The sequence below is a fragment of the Perissodus microlepis genome, chromosome 16 (assembly GCF_051167445.1).
Source record: "Perissodus microlepis isolate ML-2025 ecotype Zambia chromosome 16, ASM5116744v1, whole genome shotgun sequence".
NCBI lineage: Eukaryota > Metazoa > Chordata > Actinopteri > Cichliformes > Cichlidae > Perissodus > Perissodus microlepis.
Window position 1 is genome coordinate 3,183,972 of NC_140476.1, and position 21,165 is coordinate 3,205,136.

General features: G+C 39.4%; 1 protein-coding gene across 2 annotated transcripts in view; it reads left to right on the top strand.

The window, feature by feature from the left end:
• Positions 1–21,165, top strand: part of ramp1 (receptor activity modifying protein 1) — a 62,423-nt gene that overhangs the window by 24,647 nt on the left and 16,611 nt on the right. Inside the window, exon 2 of one of the 2 annotated variants that reach the window (XM_084908200.1) lies at positions 13,023–13,161. In XM_084908200.1, coding sequence (XP_084764326.1) covers positions 13,023–13,161 — 139 coding nt within the window. The remainder of the gene's footprint in view (positions 1–13,022; positions 13,162–21,165) is intronic. The other variant, XM_084908201.1, reaches the window with a different exon arrangement.

Consider the following 21,165-nt stretch of genomic DNA (forward strand, 5'->3'; position numbering starts at 1 on the left):
TTTGTGAGTATTTATTACACGACGTCTTCTAAGGTTTATTTTTGAGCACCTGACGGCTCTTTTTAGTTTCTCGTCCATACACACTGCATACTATTTCATGTGATTCAGTTTATTTTGAAAAATCTAGTGATGTGCGGATCGATACTGAAATATCGATTCCTCCGATACCAGTCATTTATGTTCTAGAATCGATTCTCACATTAAAATATCGATATTTTAGTAATTTAGGGTAAATTTCTAGTTTATCATTAACAGGAACACAGTGGAAAGAAATCATATCATTCGGATTGTCTACATTGGAAAGAACTACTTTCTCTTCCGCCTTTCATAGTCATGTTTGAAATACGGCTGCATAAATGTGTGGCAGGCCCTTGGCGTGCGCACTCACAACAATGGCTGAGCGTAAATGGAGTCATGTGTGGACGTATTTTACCTCCACAAACAGCCGAGACGTGGTTTGCGATACATGTGGCAAGAAAGTGAGGTGTTGTGGCAACACCACTAACCTCATCAAACACCTCAGAGTAAATCATATCACAGAATATGACGAGGGTATGTTGAGGCGAACTGAAGAGGAGGACAGGTACAGGTGCTGCTAGGGCGAGACAGATGTCTCTCACAGAGTCCTTTAATGCTGCAGGCAGGCAAGGTGTTCAAATAGCGCGCAACTTCAGTTTTTTTTATTTCTATACAATGAATTCTGCATTATTAAGTGATAAGAACAAGTAATTTGATGTCCTGTAATCATTATGATAATTTGAGATACAATAAATAAAATGAGTTTTTGTACATAGTATCGGTATCGAATCAGTATCCTCGATACCATCCTGAATTTTACTTGGTATCGGATCGGAAAGGAAATCAGTGGTATCGCACATCACTAGAAAAATCTCAACAGGATCTTCACCTTTATTGTGAAAGGTTTGCGTGGAAAATAAACAAGCGGACGGCAGAACCACGTGATGGTTTTACTGTCGTTGTTGCTAACGACAACGCATAAAAACAGTCGCTTGTCTGTGATTAATGTGGTTATTTTAAATATAAGAAAAAGAGAGCACTTTAAGGAATTCTACAGTGACCATCAAAACTGTGAAAGATTATCGCGTCGTCCGATATATGTATCGTTATATCGAACAGCCCTAGTGTATAGTACATATAATTGGATGACTGAGAACCTTCACAGACATATAGTAGGGGTGATACTATTACAATGCAACATCTACTCTCATCATTTCTTTTGTTTACTTTGTTGTTGTTTAACGTAGTTAAGATGTTTGTTTACTCTGGTCCCAATCAGCTGACAAGTTTGTAAACTAGTTCCATAAGTGGATAATGATCTTTGGGACCGCTACCAAAATAAAATGCTATGTGACATTTATAGAGTCAAGTCTTACCTTTCTGTTTTACAGTTCTGTGCTTCTGTTGGTTCAGATTATTTATAACATAATGGTGATGAACAATAGTTGGAGAGGCCCTCTATGAACTATTGCCCCAACAAACTCTAGAATCACCGCTTATTTCAAGGCTCAAATACAGATTTATGTTTTTAATCGAAAAATGCTCAGAAATCCCTCTTTTGCTTTGTGTTTGTGGATGTTTTTGTCTTCCAACAGAGCGAGGACATTTTTTGTTCTTTCCCCCCTCTGCTGTAATTCCCTATGCTCAGCTAACTGGTTTGCTACATATCGTCCATGATCGTGGCGTCAGTTTTCTTATCTAAATTCAAACATTCAGGTTTAATGTCGTATCTAAATGTTGGATTAATACTATAAGAAGAACTTTAACAACCATAAAAATGCATAAAATAAAGTAATGATGTAACAACTGATGCAAAATAATAAGTAGAACCAGTCGTAAAATTCTTAAATTATCCTCAAACTTAACAATAGAGTAGAAACAAAAAAGCACTTCAGCCTCTTTAGGTTAAAAACCCAGAGCCTTTATTAAACCCCTAAATTGAAAGCACTCATGAAAAGCTGTAATTGTTTGATGTGAAAATTGAAAGCACTTTGTACGAAGCCACTTTTGTAGCCTTTGTGTGTGTGAGTGTGTAGGAGGGTGTGGGAGTGGGTGAGATTGTGTGTATGCATCTATTTTTCTGATTCTTCAGCTCTTTTTTTTTTCTTTGCTGCTGTGGCAGCTTCAAGCGTTGATAATAACGCTAAGAGTACCTGGGAGAGAAAGAGGGGCTTGTTAAGCTTCACGGTCATCTCAAGTCACTGCATTGTGAATGGGGTCGTGTGTACGTTGCGCTACGCTCGAGGTTTCTCTGAAGGAAATCATTCCTCTGTTGTTCTCTCTGTTTCTCACTTCAATTATCTGAGAACTTTCCAGGATGTTGGTTCCTACCCTCGAGGTCTCCAGCTGTCTGATTAGGACAGAGAGGTGGAGGAAAGGACTAATTTGTGCGTACGCGAGTGTGAGTGACAGGGCTAGAGGCGAGGCCGTAACAAGATGTAATGACGGCGGCTGATGTATCGCTACCGGCGTTCCTTTCTGCTAATTCGTCACATACTTCACGCACTGCTCGCCAGAAAACAAGCAAGCAGCGATGACTCACTTCATCCATATCATTTGTATCCAGCTGTGGTAAACAGCCAATTTTATACATATAAGTACTCTGCTGGCCTTGTCGCCCTATTGTGTGGTCTCAAAAAGCACTCGCTGATCAGCTGTCGAACATAAAGTGGTAGGTGAAATTACACACCTCGTAGCACACAAGCGCACAACCTTCAGGGTTGGCATTTTGAATTTTCACATCACTGTGGCCAACGTGTGGAAAATTGCTTCCATATTTCATTGTTGCTCTCTGAGACCTATAATTTATATCACAGGAATACAGTAATGAAAATGTGGACTCCACAAGTCATTGGTTCTGTATAACATATTATCAAGTAGATCATTTCTGTATTTCTGTTGTAGAGGTGAGATAAGTAAGTTTAGTTGTGGGACTTCATAGTTGTATATATAATTTCATACGATGTATCACATATTCATTTAATGGAAATATGAAAGCTTGGTAAAGCTATAGATGGGCTGCCATTAATACAACAACATCACACCACCCATACAATGCTTTATCTGTCACACACACTGCTGATTTACTGACTTTCACTTAATTTGAGTGTCACTTCTAATCTGGGAAGGGGATTTCTTTTCCCCCCACAAGTTTGGCCTGTGGGAACATGTTTGTTTGTCTTTGGGGGGTTTTATGTACATGTTCATAAACTGGCCTACTTCTGTTCAACTATCTGTATTTCAGGCAAAGTAAAATAAAAAATCAAGAAGTGGAGGAGAAATAATTTCTGCTTCAGTGCAAACATATTGCAGATTGCTCCAGATTTTCAAAGGTATAGTTGTGATGATGTCAGTAACTAACTGAGAGACATAGAGACTAAAACAAACAAAACAAAACCAGATATATTAGTGGCAACCTTTTCAAACTTTGCAAAACATCAAACAAAGTTTGTAATTTTTGCTTTTCTAATCAGTGATGTCACAGTCATCTTTTAATAGCTAGCCAATCACTGCTGACTAAATAGGTTTTGGTTTTTTTTTTTCGGTTACTTATCATTTACCCGTGTATCCATGTCCAAATACAGCAGGGCTCACATGTTTTTACATGATTCTTAATTAAATAAGCTGGTTGTTTTTAAAATATGTGCATGTCAGAACGGTGGCCATAAAAAAACTAATTAGTGACGTGTGAGACGTCTCTGTGGGATTTTAGTCTCTCAGCAAACATTCTTTTCACCGTCCACATACAGAGACCTGCATTCAAAGCTGTTAAAAACTGGCTTGTGATTTTAATATTACTTTTCCATTTAAAATTAGGTGAGCAAAACATTACTGCTCAATGCTGTATCGCTGTGGTTCTGGTCATGTTTCTGCATGCAGAAAAGGGAACACGCACTGATTTTTCTTAGAAGTTTACTGAACTGTGCTACCAGAAACATTCTCTAAACTTTCCTAGTGAGAACAAAGGCACAGGAACCGCTGAATGTGTGTGCTTTTATAAAAATATGTATAAAACCTGGTTAACTTTATAGAATCTAAATTGAGCCGTCAGATAGGTGGGAAGAGAAACAGGCTTCTGTTTTCCTCTTATCCTCCACTGCCCCCTGAACTGAGATGATTCATGAATATAATGTGCTTTAAAGTCAAAGAAGTGGGTGTTTTGTTATTAAGCTGGGTTATGAAGCAGCATTGGTCAAAACAAAAATTCTGAACAGAGGCTAAAGATAAAGACTTCCTTCTCCATGAATCATCGCTGAGAAAATGATGAAAATGAGACAGGAGGAAGCAAACAGGAGTGACAGAGAGAAGAATGCCCGTCCATTTGTGAACATCAGCTCTCGCGATCTAATTAGTCTTCAGGCTGTTGACAGCAAACATCTGGCTGCCTCTCTCATGCCTGTTTGTCACTTCCACACGGGAAGAAAACAATTTCATCCGTGACTCAACTCTGTCCTCGAGGAATCTTTTGCAGAACATCTGCTATAGCCGGTGTATCAAGAGTCCATCATTCACAAAGTGCTTTAGCTGGACTTTAAACCACCTGTGTCCTTGTAGCTGTGCTCATCACGTCTGTCACTTAAAATATTGATGACTGCAAAGATAAAGTGACAGAGCTATCAAACATAGAGGTTCTTTGCACAGATTATTTGGAAGTAAAACCAAAATGCTGACCCTTATAGTAGCTTTGCATGGTTAACAGTTAAAAAAGAATCATTATTTATCTTATACCAAGCCTTTGTGCAGCTTTTCAGTTGATTCAAAGTCTGAAACAAGCTGGTTTAATCCATCCATTTGCTTCAACTTTCACAGTTGTGATTGGCTGGAGCCTATCCCAGCTGCCATAGGGTGAGAGGTGGGGTACACCCTGGACAGATGCTAATCACTGTGCCCTATATACAGTATACATGACATAAATACAGAAGAGCACAGTAGACACAATTTCTTCTGCAGCCAAACTGGGGTTTTGGTTCATTTTTTAAAAAAATAATCCATAAATTCATAATTATTCTTGATTTCTTACACCACAGGTTTACCTGCACTGTTCCTGTCAGCTGTAGTTTCTTATTTGCATCACAATCATGTGGGAACACTTACTAAAACTTGCAGAACAGCTGAGGGGGGACTGAGACTACGTCCACACTAGGCCGGATAGATTTGAAAACGGCGTTTTGGTCAACACTAGCGTTTTCAGTCACATGATGCGTCATCGTTTTAGAAAGTCTGCGTTTTCACTGTCCACACTGCAACGCAAACGCACCGTCTTCAAATGTATGCGTTTTTGAGAGCGTTTTCGAAACGCTGCGTTTTTCCTTGGGGAAAACGCCGTCTCAGTGTGGACGAGAGGCCAAAACGGACAGAAAACGATGCGTTTTCAAACGAAAACACATTAGTGTAGACGTAGCCTGAGACAAAGTTTCAGAAACTTGCATTAGCTCTAACAGGCTGATGATGACAGTCACATTATTACAAATAAATAGAGATACATAAGTAACTTTTGGTCTGTCACAGATAAAATTCACAGGATGGCGATAAGATGAAGGAAGTATTGCGGGGCTAGTATTGTCTGCCTCCCACGCTCACAGGCATGCTTTCCAATCACAGGAGATCAAACTATCTGCTGCAGAGGCCACAGCTGAAACTTTTGAAAATGCCCCCAATCTGCTTCATCAAGCCATCATCAAGCATTGCACTGAATTTGCATTTTACTCCCAGGAGCTTGCTTCCTCTGCCAAGCTCTGCTGCTGTGTGTACTACTGCCGGATGCTGCCGAGGAACATGTTAGTAATTCATGAGAAAACAACCTCTGACTTAACAAAATGCTACAGATTACATTTTTATTCATGCTTATTTGTCATGGCTGGTGGTTCCTGGTGTTCATGGTTTCTATTGTGGTTTGTTATAAAACTATTATGTCTAAAACTAAAATGGGATCATAGAGGATTCTGTGTAATGTTCTGGAAACATCTTGCACTGCAGGGAGATTTTTCACATCCCAGTGAAAAACTAGACTTCCACTTTCTCTCATTCATTAGATGTTTTAAAAAGGAAAATTTCCACAGCTTCAACATCTTTTACATTCTGGGAATGAGTCAGAGCAGAAAAATGAATAAAAAAAGTCCAATTTCACAGACAACATGTTTTGAAGTGTGGCTTCATCTATATTTAGACATTTACTTCATCTGACTAGAATATCGTCATCTGCTCCTGCACTCCTCTTTCTGTGTTTGCTTTGAATGAAGGACCTGAATTTTTCACCGATGTTCTGCTCTGTGTTAAACTATCTGCCTTAATGTTGCATTAATTTCCTGCTTGATTCTCACATATTGTTTCTGCGTAACTTCAAACACTGAAATATTTTGCAGTGTGATGGAACAACAGCAGATTGTGAACTGTGAAGCTAGACGTCAGGACCTGTGTGTTTGGGCATTCATTAACATTTCATATGTGAAAATTCACTGCTCTGAGGCAATCTGATGGGGGATTAAAGAAATTCAAATTGGCCTCTGTTGTGCAAGCAGTCAAAATCATAACTGTGAAGCACGCAAACACAAACACAAACAGATACATTCTTTCAGCAGTCAGTTTGTGAGATGCAGCTCCTTTGTCTCGCTGCAAGGCTTGTTGTTAGTGTCTTTCTGAATTTAGTCACTTATTTATCTTGCATGATGATGAGCACGCAAAACAGATTATAAATAGATAGATAGTTCAATGCTATCTCTCTCGCACACATAATAACACACATAAACAGAGCCTCCTGAAGCAGCATGGGATTCTTAGAGACAAAGAAGAAATAGTGGAGTGTTAAAGGTCAAAGACACTGGCATGCACATGGGAAACTATGCCATCTGCTTATGTATTAGTTACCCTTACTAATTAAGATCTAATTAAGCATACTTGCACCTATAACAGCATCCTTAATTCATGGGAAAAGACATTTCAGGCCGCTTCACTTTAAATAATCCCAACTCAGAAGAGACAAACTTTTCCCCTTAAACAAGAGGAATGATTGAAGGAAGTAATTACCTCCATCAAACAGGAGGAAATTACAGGAAGGAAGGGGAGTCAACAAGGTAAAGAAAAAACTTTGCTTTTTTTTTACAATCAGAAAATCTATTTCTAGAAATAAATTTGTCTCCAGCGTCTGCTTCTTGTCTGAGGATGGAGGATAAGGTGCAGATGTGAAAGTCTAAAGGTGGCATTATTTTTAGTTGCAGCTCGAAATCAATACGTGGTTGCGGGAGAAAATGGGAAAATCTTCAGTCAATCACGACCTTTCCTTCAGATTCATCATGTTCTGCCTTTGCTCTGAGTGTCTGGAACATAAAATTGATTTGACAAGAAGAGATACATGTTAGAGCAACAGGACAGGGCATCTCGTGTTAAAGAAAAAACTTTTTGTCAAAGACACTTTGGGATATTTCAGTCCAACTATTTGTCAAGTTACCCAAGAAAAGATCAGGCAGATAAATGTTATTCCAAGTCGAGTTTGTTTTTCCATTGGACTGGAAGATAAATGTAGAGTTTCCACACGACCAGGAAATGCTATCTTCTGTTGCTACTTTACCAACCACTCTGTTTCTGGTTGAAGAAAACAGAGTGGAAAGTTTTTGGCCACAGTGCTGCTGCCTCCCCAGGTCTCATACTGGCAGCAGTTCCTGTATTTAAATACCCGATAAATTAACTGGTAGAATGAAGCAAAACTGGGTCGAAAACGTGACAGGTCTACGCTGAAAATGAGTCTACATGTGACAAATGTGCAATATGGCCCTTTTCTTACTGTGTGTGCAAATTTGGCTAATTTTGCTGTAGTGGTCAAATAATACCTCATACTATACTTGTGATCCATACAGAATTGATTTAGTACACATCAGTATGTAATTTCTTGCTTCTCTTAGGCTTTCTCACAAATCAACATACATGCAATCAAGTGAGTGGGCTCAGTTAGCCCACTCACTGTGGAATTTATCGTGTGAACATGGTCTTAGGGTCTTGCAACCACTACTGATTGCTGGATGAAAAAACAGAGAGACCAACCAATTTATGCACTATGAGGCTTATTGTGCTCAGTATTTGCAGACGCTTGCTTTCAGGTGAAGGTTTGAGGAGCGTGGAAACATACATTTTATGTAAGAGAAGGCAAAAAGGCTAACAACACCAATGCAGAAGCCCCTTAAAGCTGCATTCTCTGCAGGGTACAACTCTACTGGTGCCAAATCACAAAAACAGTTGCCTCAAAACCCCCAAAATCAGACGAACCCCTATGAGCAAGCACTTGGCGACAGTGAGAAGGAAATTCTTTCTTTAAACAGGAAGAAACCTCCGGCAGAACCAGGCTCAGGGAGGGGCGGGGCCATCTACCATCAGAGAAGAAAAGGAACATCATGTTTAGCTCACGAGTGTCCAGTTTGTCTCAGTTTCAAAATTCAGTGGCAGCTATGATGAAAAAAATAACCAACCAATGGCTGATGTAACGGATAATTTTTTGTGTTGTAAATTAAAAATGATTTTCCCTTCTCCCTGCACAGACCTAATTCTACAATAACATCATCAAAAATCATCCTTTCATCCCTTCATATTTACTACAGACACTCAAACTCCCCATCACTTGGATGTGAATCATTTTGGGGTACTTACTCAAACTAGTTATTCTCAACAGGCACTTGTGTGGATTCACACCTCACTTTGTTTAAACAATGAAGGCAGTCACTGTAAACGGTCACAGTTTTGCTTGTTGTGCCAGTTCCTCAGTGGAAATCAGTAGCAACCCCGTCCTCAGTACGGCATCATGAAGAATTATGTAGATGTTGGACAAGTGTGGAAAACACAATTTATGGCCAATGAAAGCATTCATCATTAATAACGGGAGTAGGGAGTAGAGCCACCTTTATTAATCATAGTGGAAAATAAGGGAGTCCAACATGTGGGAGTCAGGACTTTGTGATCCAGCGCATATTTGTGCTTAATCTATTTTTAACCATAACAAACTGGTTTTGTTTTATAAACCTAGCAATAACTCTGTGCAGAAAATACTGAAATAGTTGCATTTTGATGCTTGTGTTCTGTTCTGGTCAGTTTGAAGTGTTGGACAGGAATTACTGTCAGGATGTGATAGAGAAAAAAATATGGAAAAATCTCTATTTCTCTGTTTTAGCCTCCGTTTCTTCTCTCTACACCATTTCTGTCTCGCAAACATGTTCACTTGATCCTACTCTTTGATCACCATCTTTGAATCCAGTCGTGTGAGCCTTTTCATCGTCTTTACTCACAGCGGGACTTTTAGTGTGAATGTACACAAGTTGTTTGCTCATATTTCCTCCACTTTGTACAGATTTGTTTTTAAACCATCCTCATGATGATACTGTGTAGTGCCCCAAAGTTCCTTTGCTCTGCACCAACAGACAAACACTGACACGTGTAGTTGTAATAAATGTCATGCGCGCAACCCACAGTTGCATTTTCCTTACAGCAGTATAAGATTTATTCCCAAGAGTATTGTTACAACAAAGAAGTAATCAACCAATCAATTGTCTTACTTTTTAAGTTTATTTGTAAATTTGCTCCTTTTTGATAGAAAATAATTAAAGTCTCAAGTCTTATTTTCTTCTGAAGAAGCTATTCTGTGGAATAGATCACCTCTGTGTAAAGCATGTATTTATTGCCATTATCAGACCTTTTTACCTTGAAGGCTTTTAAAGATAAAAAGTCGTACAGGGGTTTCTTATTTGAGCCTCTTTTATTTTCACTTCATATCATTCATGCAGATGATGAGCTAATATTATACTGGGAAAAAGACAACCAGAAAGCATCCTACATCGTTACAGAGGCAGATGCTTACTAAATCATGTCAACCCAGCTCCTCCTGTGATGGAAGGAACTTGAAATAGTTGAAAAAATACATTTTTGTTCTGCCGTAGTAACATTTTGGGAAAGGCTCTGTTGCAATAGGCCTGTCACCGCTACACAGAGCTCTAAAAGTCAAATAATCAAAGAATCTTAAAGTGGACCCTGAACTCGATGGGGATCCAGTGTAGCTGAATTAGCGAAGGTGTGATTTGTGAATACTGAGACGACTCGCAGCGCTGTTGTGACCAACCTTTAGACCAGGGGTGTCAAACTCAAATACACAGTGGGCCAAAATTCAAAACTGGAACAAAGTTGCGGGCTAACATTAATATTTATTGAAAAAAAAAATATCTTCCTCTAGATATAAGAATGAATCTTTTCTTATGGACTCAAACAAGTTTTGCTGAAAAACTGAATATGGAACAAGCAAAGCTTAATACTAAACAATATACATATTAGTTGTATAATACCAGTAGGCCAGCTCTAATAGTAATTTTGGTATGAAATTTGGCCCGCAGGCCAGAGTTTGACACCTATGCTTTAGACGCTCCAAAGAGACTTTGTTAAGAGAACGCTGAGTCAAATGCTTCCCCAAAGATCTGCCACTTGAGGATATTCTGAGGACACACAATGTTCCTCTTTACAACACGTTCTGTGCAACTGGCCTGTTTGTTTGTGTGGGTTGCTGGGGGTTTGCATCATGCAGTGAATTCTCCTACAGAACAATCCTGATTTGTTGTGCTGCCATCAAGGTGTTTCTTTAAGATAAGCAACAAGGCTTGTGCTCATCTTCATGTTTTTTGTTCATTTTTGTGGCAGTGTTTGTTTGAGTGCTTTGAAAAAAATGGAACTTATTCTCTTACAAATAAACCAGTTTCACTCCTGATGTTAGCAGACTACAACCAGTCACCAGTCTAAATCACCTGTGGGCTCTCCTTTGCATTAACTAGCACCGAAACAACAACCAGCTGCCCAAAACATTAGGTGTTTAATTGTGATACTTTCTGATATTTTAACACTAGATGTAAATTAAAGCTGTGACTTGACCTTAATATAGTTTCCATTTATTAATTTCAGATATTCTGAAGCACACAGCGATGTAAGATCAAAAAGTGTTTGCATATATCTCAAAATTCTATATTGTTGTTACTAATGAGTCCAAATAAGTACACTAAAATTCACAAAATGGTTTGTCCACTTCACAAAACTCCCAGAAGACTCCAGAAGTAATAAGATTTCAGCAAGCTGCCAAAGGAGGGATTAATAGAGACGAATATAGAAGATTCTCTGGGAAAAGGAAAACAGCTGAATAGAAATGAAAGCGGTTGTCATAAGAACGCAAAACAAGACGAAAGGTGATAAAAGGCTTAGGGAGTGAGTAAACGCTGGAGGGAAACAGGAAGAGGAAGAATGATGAAAAAGATTGATTTCTGTGTCGTGATAATTCAGTATTTCCTTTTAGCAAAATACCGCCATGGAATTTATTGTAGAAATGTATATTGTTTTCTCTTTTTTAACAGTTAGTTGTGCAGTTTTGTGGGAGACCTTTTAATGTGAAAATCTCCGTCCTGAGACATGACTTCATTGGTAGTGTCTACCTTTAAAAAAGAGACGTCTCTATATGCTGGTCAAAGTAGAAGAAGGTTATCGTGTTTAAATTATGCATTTGTTATTTTCGGGGAGTGAGCACTAATAATTAGTATTATGAGTAATTATGAGTAAGATGTGCTTTAGAGTGATGTGTGTGTCACATACAAGTTGGAAGATCAGTAGAGAGTGTCAGAAAAAGAGATGGGCAGTAACATGTTAAAAGTAATGCGTTCGAGTATCGAGTAAAGTAAGGGATTACTATTGCAAATAATTAGATTACTGTTACTCTCCCATAAGCACGCTGCGTTACTAAACTGTGATGTTGTTTGTGAGAGTGTCTCGTGACAATGACGTATGAGCGTGCAACGTCCGTGGCAGCAACAGACATTTGTAGATCAACAATAGATAATATGGAGGAGTACGGATGTATGGAAGTACTGACATTACTACAAAAACATTAGAGTCCCCTGTTCACTCTGCGTGGGAAGAAAACTTCTTTCTACAACGAAAAATTTACAATCTACATTTTTTACCTTTAATGGCCTTCATTGGTTTTACGATACATAATTACTTTTACGCCCGAACTCTTACATTCAACAAACCTTCCAGTTTTATTCGTCTCTTTTGTGACTGATAAAAAAATAAAAAGCTGGGGCTTCAACGTTGCAACAACGTTGCAACAACGTTGCAACAATTGAAACTCTTTTTTTACTCTTGCATAACAAAAATGTACAAATCTGTGAAAATGCTGATATTTAGCATCTCATTTGCATTTTCAGCCTAACGTTTCTGAAATGCTGCGTGTTACTGCAGGTCAGGTTTTATATTTGACCTTGTGACTCTTCACCCTGTTTGTTTCTGAGTAATTTGGCTGTCGGTCCATTTACACCCACACGGGCAGGAAAATAAACAAAGGTCGAAAAGTTAACTAGTGAGGTGTAAAAGCACTGATAGGACTCTGAATGCAGAGAAATTACCAATTTCCTTAAGCCCAGAGCTTTTATGTGGAGCTTACCACAGCTGCAGTCTTCTCGCATTATTCTTTTACGACATGTCGTTTTTAACCGATACTACTGTATCTTGAATGGGTGTTACCAAACATCTTTGCCATCACATACTTTCTTACCTGCGTTACATCATTTGTCACACAGTCCTTCTGTTAATATGTCAAAGTGTCCCTCTCAGCATCTGGAGCACTCTCCCTCATGTCCACCAGGAATTTACCGGAAACATTGGTGTTCAGTTCATCTCGTCTGTCTCTTATCTGTCTGTTTGTGGTTTTGGAGGTCTTGTACGGCAGTGATAAAGCTTACACTGTGTCAGCAGACTGTCATCTTCAACAGATGGGGAAATGGATCAGTTTGCATTGATCCACAAAAGGTGGCAGCAGTTACAGACACTCTTGCTCTTGAGTGTTGCCCTCTGCCGTCATCCCGCTGCGGCCAGAGCTCTTTGCATTACACTTTTTAAAAGTTGGAAAAAGTTGTTAGCCCTGCACTGAATTATGCATTGTGCTGCGATCCAACCCACTTTCCTTCATTATTCTAACGCCGTCCTTCCCTTTCTCTCAGCAGCGTCTCAGTGTGTGTCAGCACTGGGCTGCGGACCTCACTACGAATACGCTATTGAGGATTTCTGCCTGGGCAAGTTCAGACTGGACATGCAAGAGCTGGATCAGAGACACTGGTGTAACTGGGAGGACACAGTCGAGTGAGTGGGATAATCACAGTCTCATGCACACATGCACACAAAGAGAGAGAGAGAAGCAGCCAGGCACGAATGAAATCTGTTTTATATTCACACTAACACAAACAGGACATGGTGACATTTTGGTGAGGCATTAAAAAGCAATTTCATCCTTTTTTTTGTTAGGTTTTATCCACTTAGAGCAATAAAAATGCTTAAATTGCCACTGTGACGTCTTCCAAAAAGCCTTGGTTTCATTCTGTTATCACCACACAAAACACATGAAAAAATCTGTATATTTGTTCATCCCTCACTTGAGCTGTTGCATTTTTTTCAGCTTTGGTTAGAGGCTGATTATGTACTGAGTGAGAGACTACAGAGAAAGACAGTGAGTTGGAAAAGGGGGGTAGAAGGGATTGAGAGAAACAGTCTGAACAAAAGCAGCACGCCTCTGGCATAAACACAGATCTTTTTGTGCGTGAGCAAATATTATCTTTGTGCTCGCTGCAAAAAACGGCAGCATCATCACAGCTTTTCAGATTTGCTTTTACAATTTGAGAACATAAATTACTATTAAGTAATCACATAAATACCCCCCCCCACACACACACACACACACACACACACACACACACACCTCCCACCTGACTGTGTTTTAAGAACATGTTTGTATTTAAAACGGTCAGCTGTCTCCATCAGGTCTGTCCTTACTTTGCACAAATAAACTCTATTTTCATACCTTCATCTGTCTGTACCTGTGATAACACTGAGTAATTGCTGAGACCTGGCATCTTAGAAATAGAATTTAGTTTAACAACGGAAAAACTTTTCAAACAATTAGATCTCGAATAATATTTGAGTACGTGTTTGATGCTGCATTTGCACTTGCACGACATGTAGTGAGAAGACTGTGCCTGGACGCTGTAAGTAGTTTTTTATTAAAATAATAAACTAAACACATCCAGGAACATGTTCAGTACTGTGCAAACGTCTTGAAAAATCCCTCATTTCATTTTGCTTCCAAGGAGCCAGACTTTCTTCTGATTGATGGTCTTAGTAATAGTTCTCCAGGATTTGTGAATGTGAGTTTTGGACATAAAAAAAGTATAAAAGTGGTCACAGCAAATATTTACTGACCTTATATTCCATGTGTTTGCAAATGTTTCAATAAATCGCTGCACCTATTGGCCACTTTTCTAGCAAAGTGTAGAGAAATGCGTGGTGACTTATATGCAGTGCTGTATGTTTATATATTCAGATAAATGTTAGTTTAACCCTTCTGCAGGGTCGTTTTAGTGATATCACTGCTTTCCGAGGTCCTAGCAATAAATTTGGTAAAATTTATCTGGATGTAGAAGTCATTAAACCGTAAGGTTTAAGTGCGTGTATTATCAAAGATCTCAGGGAGACTTAAAAACCAGATAAAAAGCATGTAATTATCAAACTTTTCTTCTGTTTTTCAAAAGGTTTGCTCTGTCGTGATTAAATGTGCATAACTTTTCATTCAAGGGTAAACGGAGGGTTTATTTGCCAGTAATGATTTATGTGTTATATCATGTCAGCATTTAATTTAAGTTAAAAAATAACCTTATTTCTTTAATCTTTAGACCTTGTTCCACATACTCGAGAACCATGATGTGTTTAGTAGACTATCTGAGCTCATTTAAACATTCTCATCTTGCTGCTCTACAAGAAATACACTTCAAAGGTTACTTCCACACGTGCAGTTTATCAGTTCATCGACGCTTGTGTACAAATACTGGACAACTTTGTAAATCCCAAATAAAAAAAGGTTTTATCAAATGTATGTAGTATTTAATTCATAATTTATATATATTTTTTGGTCTGAAACAAAACAGGAAGCGGGAAAAGCAAGAAAGGAAAAAGAAAAAAAGGGAATGATGGAGCGAAATGTCAAAAACGGTCCAGCTGAGTAAGAAAGGTCAAATATCAGGACAGTCGCTCCCCTTAGAGGAAGTGCTGCGTTCGGGCAAAGATTCCTCTGGAGAGTTCTAATTCAGTTCCAATGACATTTTGTCTGTGTGTCTGTGTGTGTGTGTCTGTGTCTGTGTGTGTGTGTCTGTGTGTCTGTGTGTGTGTGTCTGTGTGTGTGTGTCTGTGTGTGTGTGTGTGTGTAGGGGCATTTGCATGGGGCTCCGTCCTACCACTCAGTGTGCCTCAGCTGTTAAAAGTAGTAACGTTCCTCAGCTATCTTGTCTCACTTCTGTCCTCTGCTGTCACTTACAACTATCACATCAGCCGGGGTTTATACACGGCTCCCACCGTATCGAATACTTAACACTGTCCTTATGTTCACTGCAGCATACATTATTAAATGCCTCTGCGTATTTTCCTCACAATACTTCTATTAGATGTCTGAAGCTTTCGCACAGGAAAAAAAAGGCTCAAAGGCTGCCTAACTGACTTTGCATGCCCATCTTTTTCTGCATTACGGCATAAATTTAATTAAATACAGTATTTCATCTTTATTTTATCTTTACAGCTGTCTCCTCTTTCATCTGCTGGAAAGGGGAACAGCTTCTTTTTTTATCCCTCATAACTACAGTCAAATGTTTTTCTATTTCCTTCATTCCCCTGCTTCTTCCACAATCCCTTCTGCTCCATATTTTAATGTGTTTTCCGTTGCTCCCTATCATCCCTTTTCCCCTCTGCTGTATTATTTCCCTCTACAAAGTTGCTAATGCTATATTGCACATCCTCTTTTGGTTAAGTAACATCTCAAATACATTTGGTATCCCCGAGTCCCTCATGCAGCTATTTTTGTGTCACAGCACTATTTGTTCCCCTGTCGAGAGAGTGTGCTGTAACGTCCCCCATCTCGTCCAGAGTGACGCCCTGCGCAGATACCGCATCATTTGTCAATAACACACCATAAATTAGAGACATTTTGAGGCTGGTGGAGGAAACAGGTGCATTGCACGATCCATTGCACTGATATGAGTTTGACTCGCAGGTGACGGCATTAATCACCGAGCTGCTGTAAAGCTCATCAGCAGAAAATCCAGCCACATCTTTGCATTCCTGATCAGTCTGCAGTGTGTGAGATGCAGCCGTCACCGTGTGATCATTTTAAATAAGATGACCTCCTGACACAAGACTTTTTAGGGAGGTGTGCTTAAATAAGCGTATTTTCCACAGGAGCCAGTTTGATTCTGTGAGAGTGACGGTAACAACACTGCCACAGAGCCAACCAGCAAGAAAATGCTTTTGCAGCCTTTGCAAGAAGGAACGAGATAATTGAAATATCTGAGGCGCTCGCATGATGTGACCTTCACTTTTTTTTTCCCTCCAGCATCGTAGCGTTCAGATAAACCTTCTGCATGCATTTCACGAGATTTTCCCGTGTACTAGAGATAAAACTACAAGTTTTATCTTCATGCTGGCAAATCGTAAATATTTTACAGTTTTTGAATTAATGCTGTTAATGTTTAGCATCATTAATATTCTTTTTCTTCCTACCATCCATCTGCTGTGTTTCTTGGGTTAGTCAGCTAATCGTGACACATTGATGCATTGCTGTGCTCAGTGTAGCTTAGCATAGCCCCCAGCGTGCACACACTCTCTTTCTTTCACTGTGCAGACATTCGTTCTGCAACACTCTGATAATTGATTTATTTTGCTAGAGTTGTCTAATCTCTCGCAGCGTACGTCAGGGCCTGTGCTAATTTTTGACTATGCTGCATTCATGTGCAGCAGTTTAAAAGTAGCCTCATAATTTGGATCTGCTCACCGTGTTTAATCGAATCTATAGCTCAAGTTTCACGAGTGAAATTCACGAGGTCAAATGTGAGCGTCGAACCAGTGCACGGTAATGACGTTTAAATGTTAAGTGCAGGATGTGTGGCTCAGTGAGTCCATTTAACATCCGCTGTCGAGCTTGTTTAGACACTTTCAGCATCGCTGCGCGAGGAGGTGACAACAGGAAAAAGAACACAATCATCTCATCACTGCTGAAAGTTAAAAACACAAACAAAAAAACTGTAACGCCTCTTTGCCCCCAAAGAATTACAGCTTGCATAAAACAGAGCAAAGAATTGGAAAAGGAAAGTAGGCAACCTGGTTCCTCAGAGGCAAAGGAAAAGACACTGATGCTTATTTGTACATCCAGAATGACAACAGGAAGATGCAAAAACAACAATGCGTTTTTAATGTCCCCACAACTAGAGGAAGTGTCAGCGGCACCGTCAGTTTATCAACAGTGGGATCTTTAATTGAAACTAATCAACTTATTGTGCTACGTGATGCCCTGCTGTGGTTTTGTGCATTTCGCTGTCATGGTGGTTGTGTGGCAAACTGAAAAGCAGAATGCTGATGAAATGAATCATTTGGCCTGCCAGCACTCAGGTATGAATGAGACACTTAGCAGATGGAAGAAAAAATGACACGTCCACGATTGCAGATGGGAGGCTGATGGGAAGACAGACATCCAGCGGAAGACACGAATGATAACGTGTCACCATCCATGTTCAGTTTTTTCCATTTTCAAACACTTTGATGACACCGCTTTAAAAATTTAGCCACTAAAAGATTCTCTAAATTCTTTAAACAACTGCAAAAAAATGCAAATCGTTCTGATTATTATTTGGAGTGCTCTGATAAATGAAACTACATATGTCATTGTTCTTTCTCTCATTAACCCTTGCACAAAAATCAAATTAAAGATATGACAGCGTTTTATAATTATTCAGCCTGTGGCCCTGCTGGAGCTGCTTGTTGTGTCTCCACAGAAAACACTTACAGCAGAGCAGAACCAGTCCCATCATATGAGCTGCGATCAAAAGGCTCAGCATCTGTAAAAACTGGGAACCATATCTGATTCAAATTTCACCTCTTTGAGGTCATCTCTCGGTGTGCCACGGAACTGCTTCCAGCAGAGCTGCTATTTTTAGATCCCTCCATGGAAGTCTCATCCTGACCACCTACATGTCAGCATCTGTAATTTCACCACGGATCAAAACACTGATGCTGAGGATCGTCACTGGCGATGAGAGCTGGATCTCTGGCTTTCATCCAGAGACCAAACAGCTGTTTTTACAGGAGGAGGTCTGCAGTGTGCAGTAATAAAGATGTTGCATGAAATTGAGAGTATAACTTGGAGCCTCTTCATTGTTTTTCCCACATTCATGACAGTATGCACAGTGGATTCGTCCCCTCAGGGTCGCACAGTTGTGCAGTATCAGCCACCAGGACTGTAGCTCATGCTGTCGCACAAGGGCAGCTTATGTTGGTCACAACTTTATCTTTCAATTGCCAGACTTTGCTTCCTGCAACTTTTTCTTCCTCCGTAAAATTAAACTCCAGTTTAAGGTCACAATGATCCAACATGCAAGTGGTGAGTATTTCACTTCCTGGCGGGAGAACTAAAACAGCTGTTCACAGATGCTCTACGAGAAAGCAGCTCACACTACTTGTAAGTGTTTGCTCTGATAACTCTTTAAAGCCAGATGTGCTCCAATTATCCCACACTGCTGCCCAGTCTGAGCCACGAAGGTTTATTCTGTTATTTTTCATATTTCACTTCCATCTCATTCAGCTGTGAAAGCTCTCGCTAAAGTTCTCATAGCTGTTAGAGCCCCGGAGCCTCTGTGAGGTCAGAGTACCACAGACCCCTTAATAATACACATGACATCGGTCACTGCCTACACAGAGGAGATGTGCAGCTACGAGGTCTTCACCTGTAAAGGCTGGACTGTAAGCTACAAATTATACTGTGTATTTCACACCAAAGAGCCATTTAGTGGAGTTTGGTCTGCCACGTCCTAAACAATTTAATCAGAATGACGTGTTACTACGATGTTAATGGGATTGTTATAAATTACTCAAGTGAAAACAGAAGAACTGTTTAATGTCACAAGGCAGACGACTCTTTATTAAACATCTATAACTTGGCATTGATCTTCTCAGCAGGCATGACAGAAGTGTTTTAATCCAAAGACCAGAGTGATTTTACAACACAGTTTAAGCAATTTAGATTTATTTGTCCTTTTGGAAATTCCACAACAATATAAGAAATGTAACTACAGCAATAAAGACACTAACAACAAGATTGTGTTGTTAGAAGCTGTATATGTCTATCCACATCACACTTTCTCAGTATAAACACTGTAATCATTTTTTTTATAAATGACATCTGAGTGCCATAACAGGTTTTCTAGAATGCTGGTTGTTGAATGCAAGCATCCCTCTCAGCATTAGCTGTTCATTTTTCTCAGTCCAAAACCTAATGAAGGAACCGTTTAAAGGCCTTTTGGCGGTAAATTAAAAAATATGAGTGTGTTTATCCTCTAAGCGTCTAAGTGCAAGCACAGTAAATGGTTTTGAGTGACAGCTGAGCAGGGAGGGTTAATTAATCACAACCTGAGGCAGACACCATGTGTTTGTTTACGAGCTTGCTGAGATGTAAGACAAAGTTTGCGCCCATGCTGTTACACGAGGAGGACAGATTAGCATATTTCTTTTCTGTGTAGAAAACACAGAACTTGTTGTTTATGATCAACCTGCAGTATTAAGGCAGAGGAAATTCATGCAATTATGTTCCTAATCTGTCGTCTGCAGTCTGTTTTTATCTCTTAATCTAAATCAACATATGAAGGGCCGTCTTTGATCTCACCCTTGTTTTTTTAAACTGCGCATCTATGAATCCATCTGCAAGTACCATATAATTTCTGAGTGCTTTCATTTCCTTCAGCTAGGAATCAAGGAATCACCATGTAGCCTCCAGGCCTTGTCAAGTAAAGCATGATGAAGGTTTGGTTTTAGGGAGGCCGGTAAACTCTTGAACGTCACTGCTTACACAGACTACAATTAATTATCCGCGTGGCTCACTTTCACAGTTAAACTGTATTTTCAGCCAAAACAGACACTTATCATCGCGTTAAGACTAGCCTGAAGGCTTAAATGTAACTTGGCACTTTAACCCAAACTGCTGTGTAAGTTTTTAAAGAAGAAAAATGTATCCTCCTGTCTACACCAGAAGTCACTGTTTTACCCACTCATCTGGTTTTGCTTTGAGCAGCAGACATTACTGAGCTAGTTCCATACTATATGGTGCTATGTTTAGTTGGGACTGAGCGACATTAGCAAACCAAATATGTTAAACAGTGATTCAGTTTATGATTGACTACAACTATTTAAATAGAATAAAGTGCTGAAGAAGCTATGCAACTATTACTACTAAAACGGTTGTTTGTTCAAGCCCCATACCGGCCATAAAGTGTTTCGTGGCAGTTGTGAATTTTTCCAGTGATAATGTGATGAAATTAAAATCAGTAATAGTTGCTCAAAAACACAATCTGTACTAGAGTCACCTGCTAATTGGAAGGTCAGTGGTTTTATTGTCTCATCTGCATGTTTTCGCGGGGATTTTAGACAAAGTGCTTCACAGTAAAGGTAAATAAATGTTGTATATATGAAATTTGTAGCAGAAAGCTCTTTGTACACTCAGCAAGCGTAGAGAAATGCCATAAAAGCATCAATCCAAATAATAAGTGTGACCCCAGTTGTTTTTTGTTTCAGCTTCTAGTTACTCTTTATGCAGCTTGTCCTGTATGTTTAGTTTGCCCAGCGTTCCTTTGGATCAGTGTAGTCTGTTCCTGCAGCTTAGTTCCTGTTTTACTTTGAAAGTTTCTGTCTCTGGTGTTTTGCTTTGTTTTAATTCCTTCCCTGTGTTTGACATTATTGTTTGCATCCTTGCTTTTGCTGAGTATTTTTCATCACCTCATCTCATCGGGAAGTGGAGACAGGTGGGGACAAAACACATGTGTATAAATATTTATACACATGTGTTTTTCCCATGTGTATAAATAGTCCTTCCCTCTATCTTTGTCACAGTGTATGTTAATTTACCAAGATTTCTTTCATCCATGTACACCTGTCACTTTGGATTTTTTTTTGCTTTGCAGTTTGTACTTTCATTTAGAGTTTTATTTAGCAGTCTGCGTCCCGGATCCTGCATTTCGGATTTTGTTATGTTTTGTGATAAAATGAGTAATAAACTGAATTCTAATC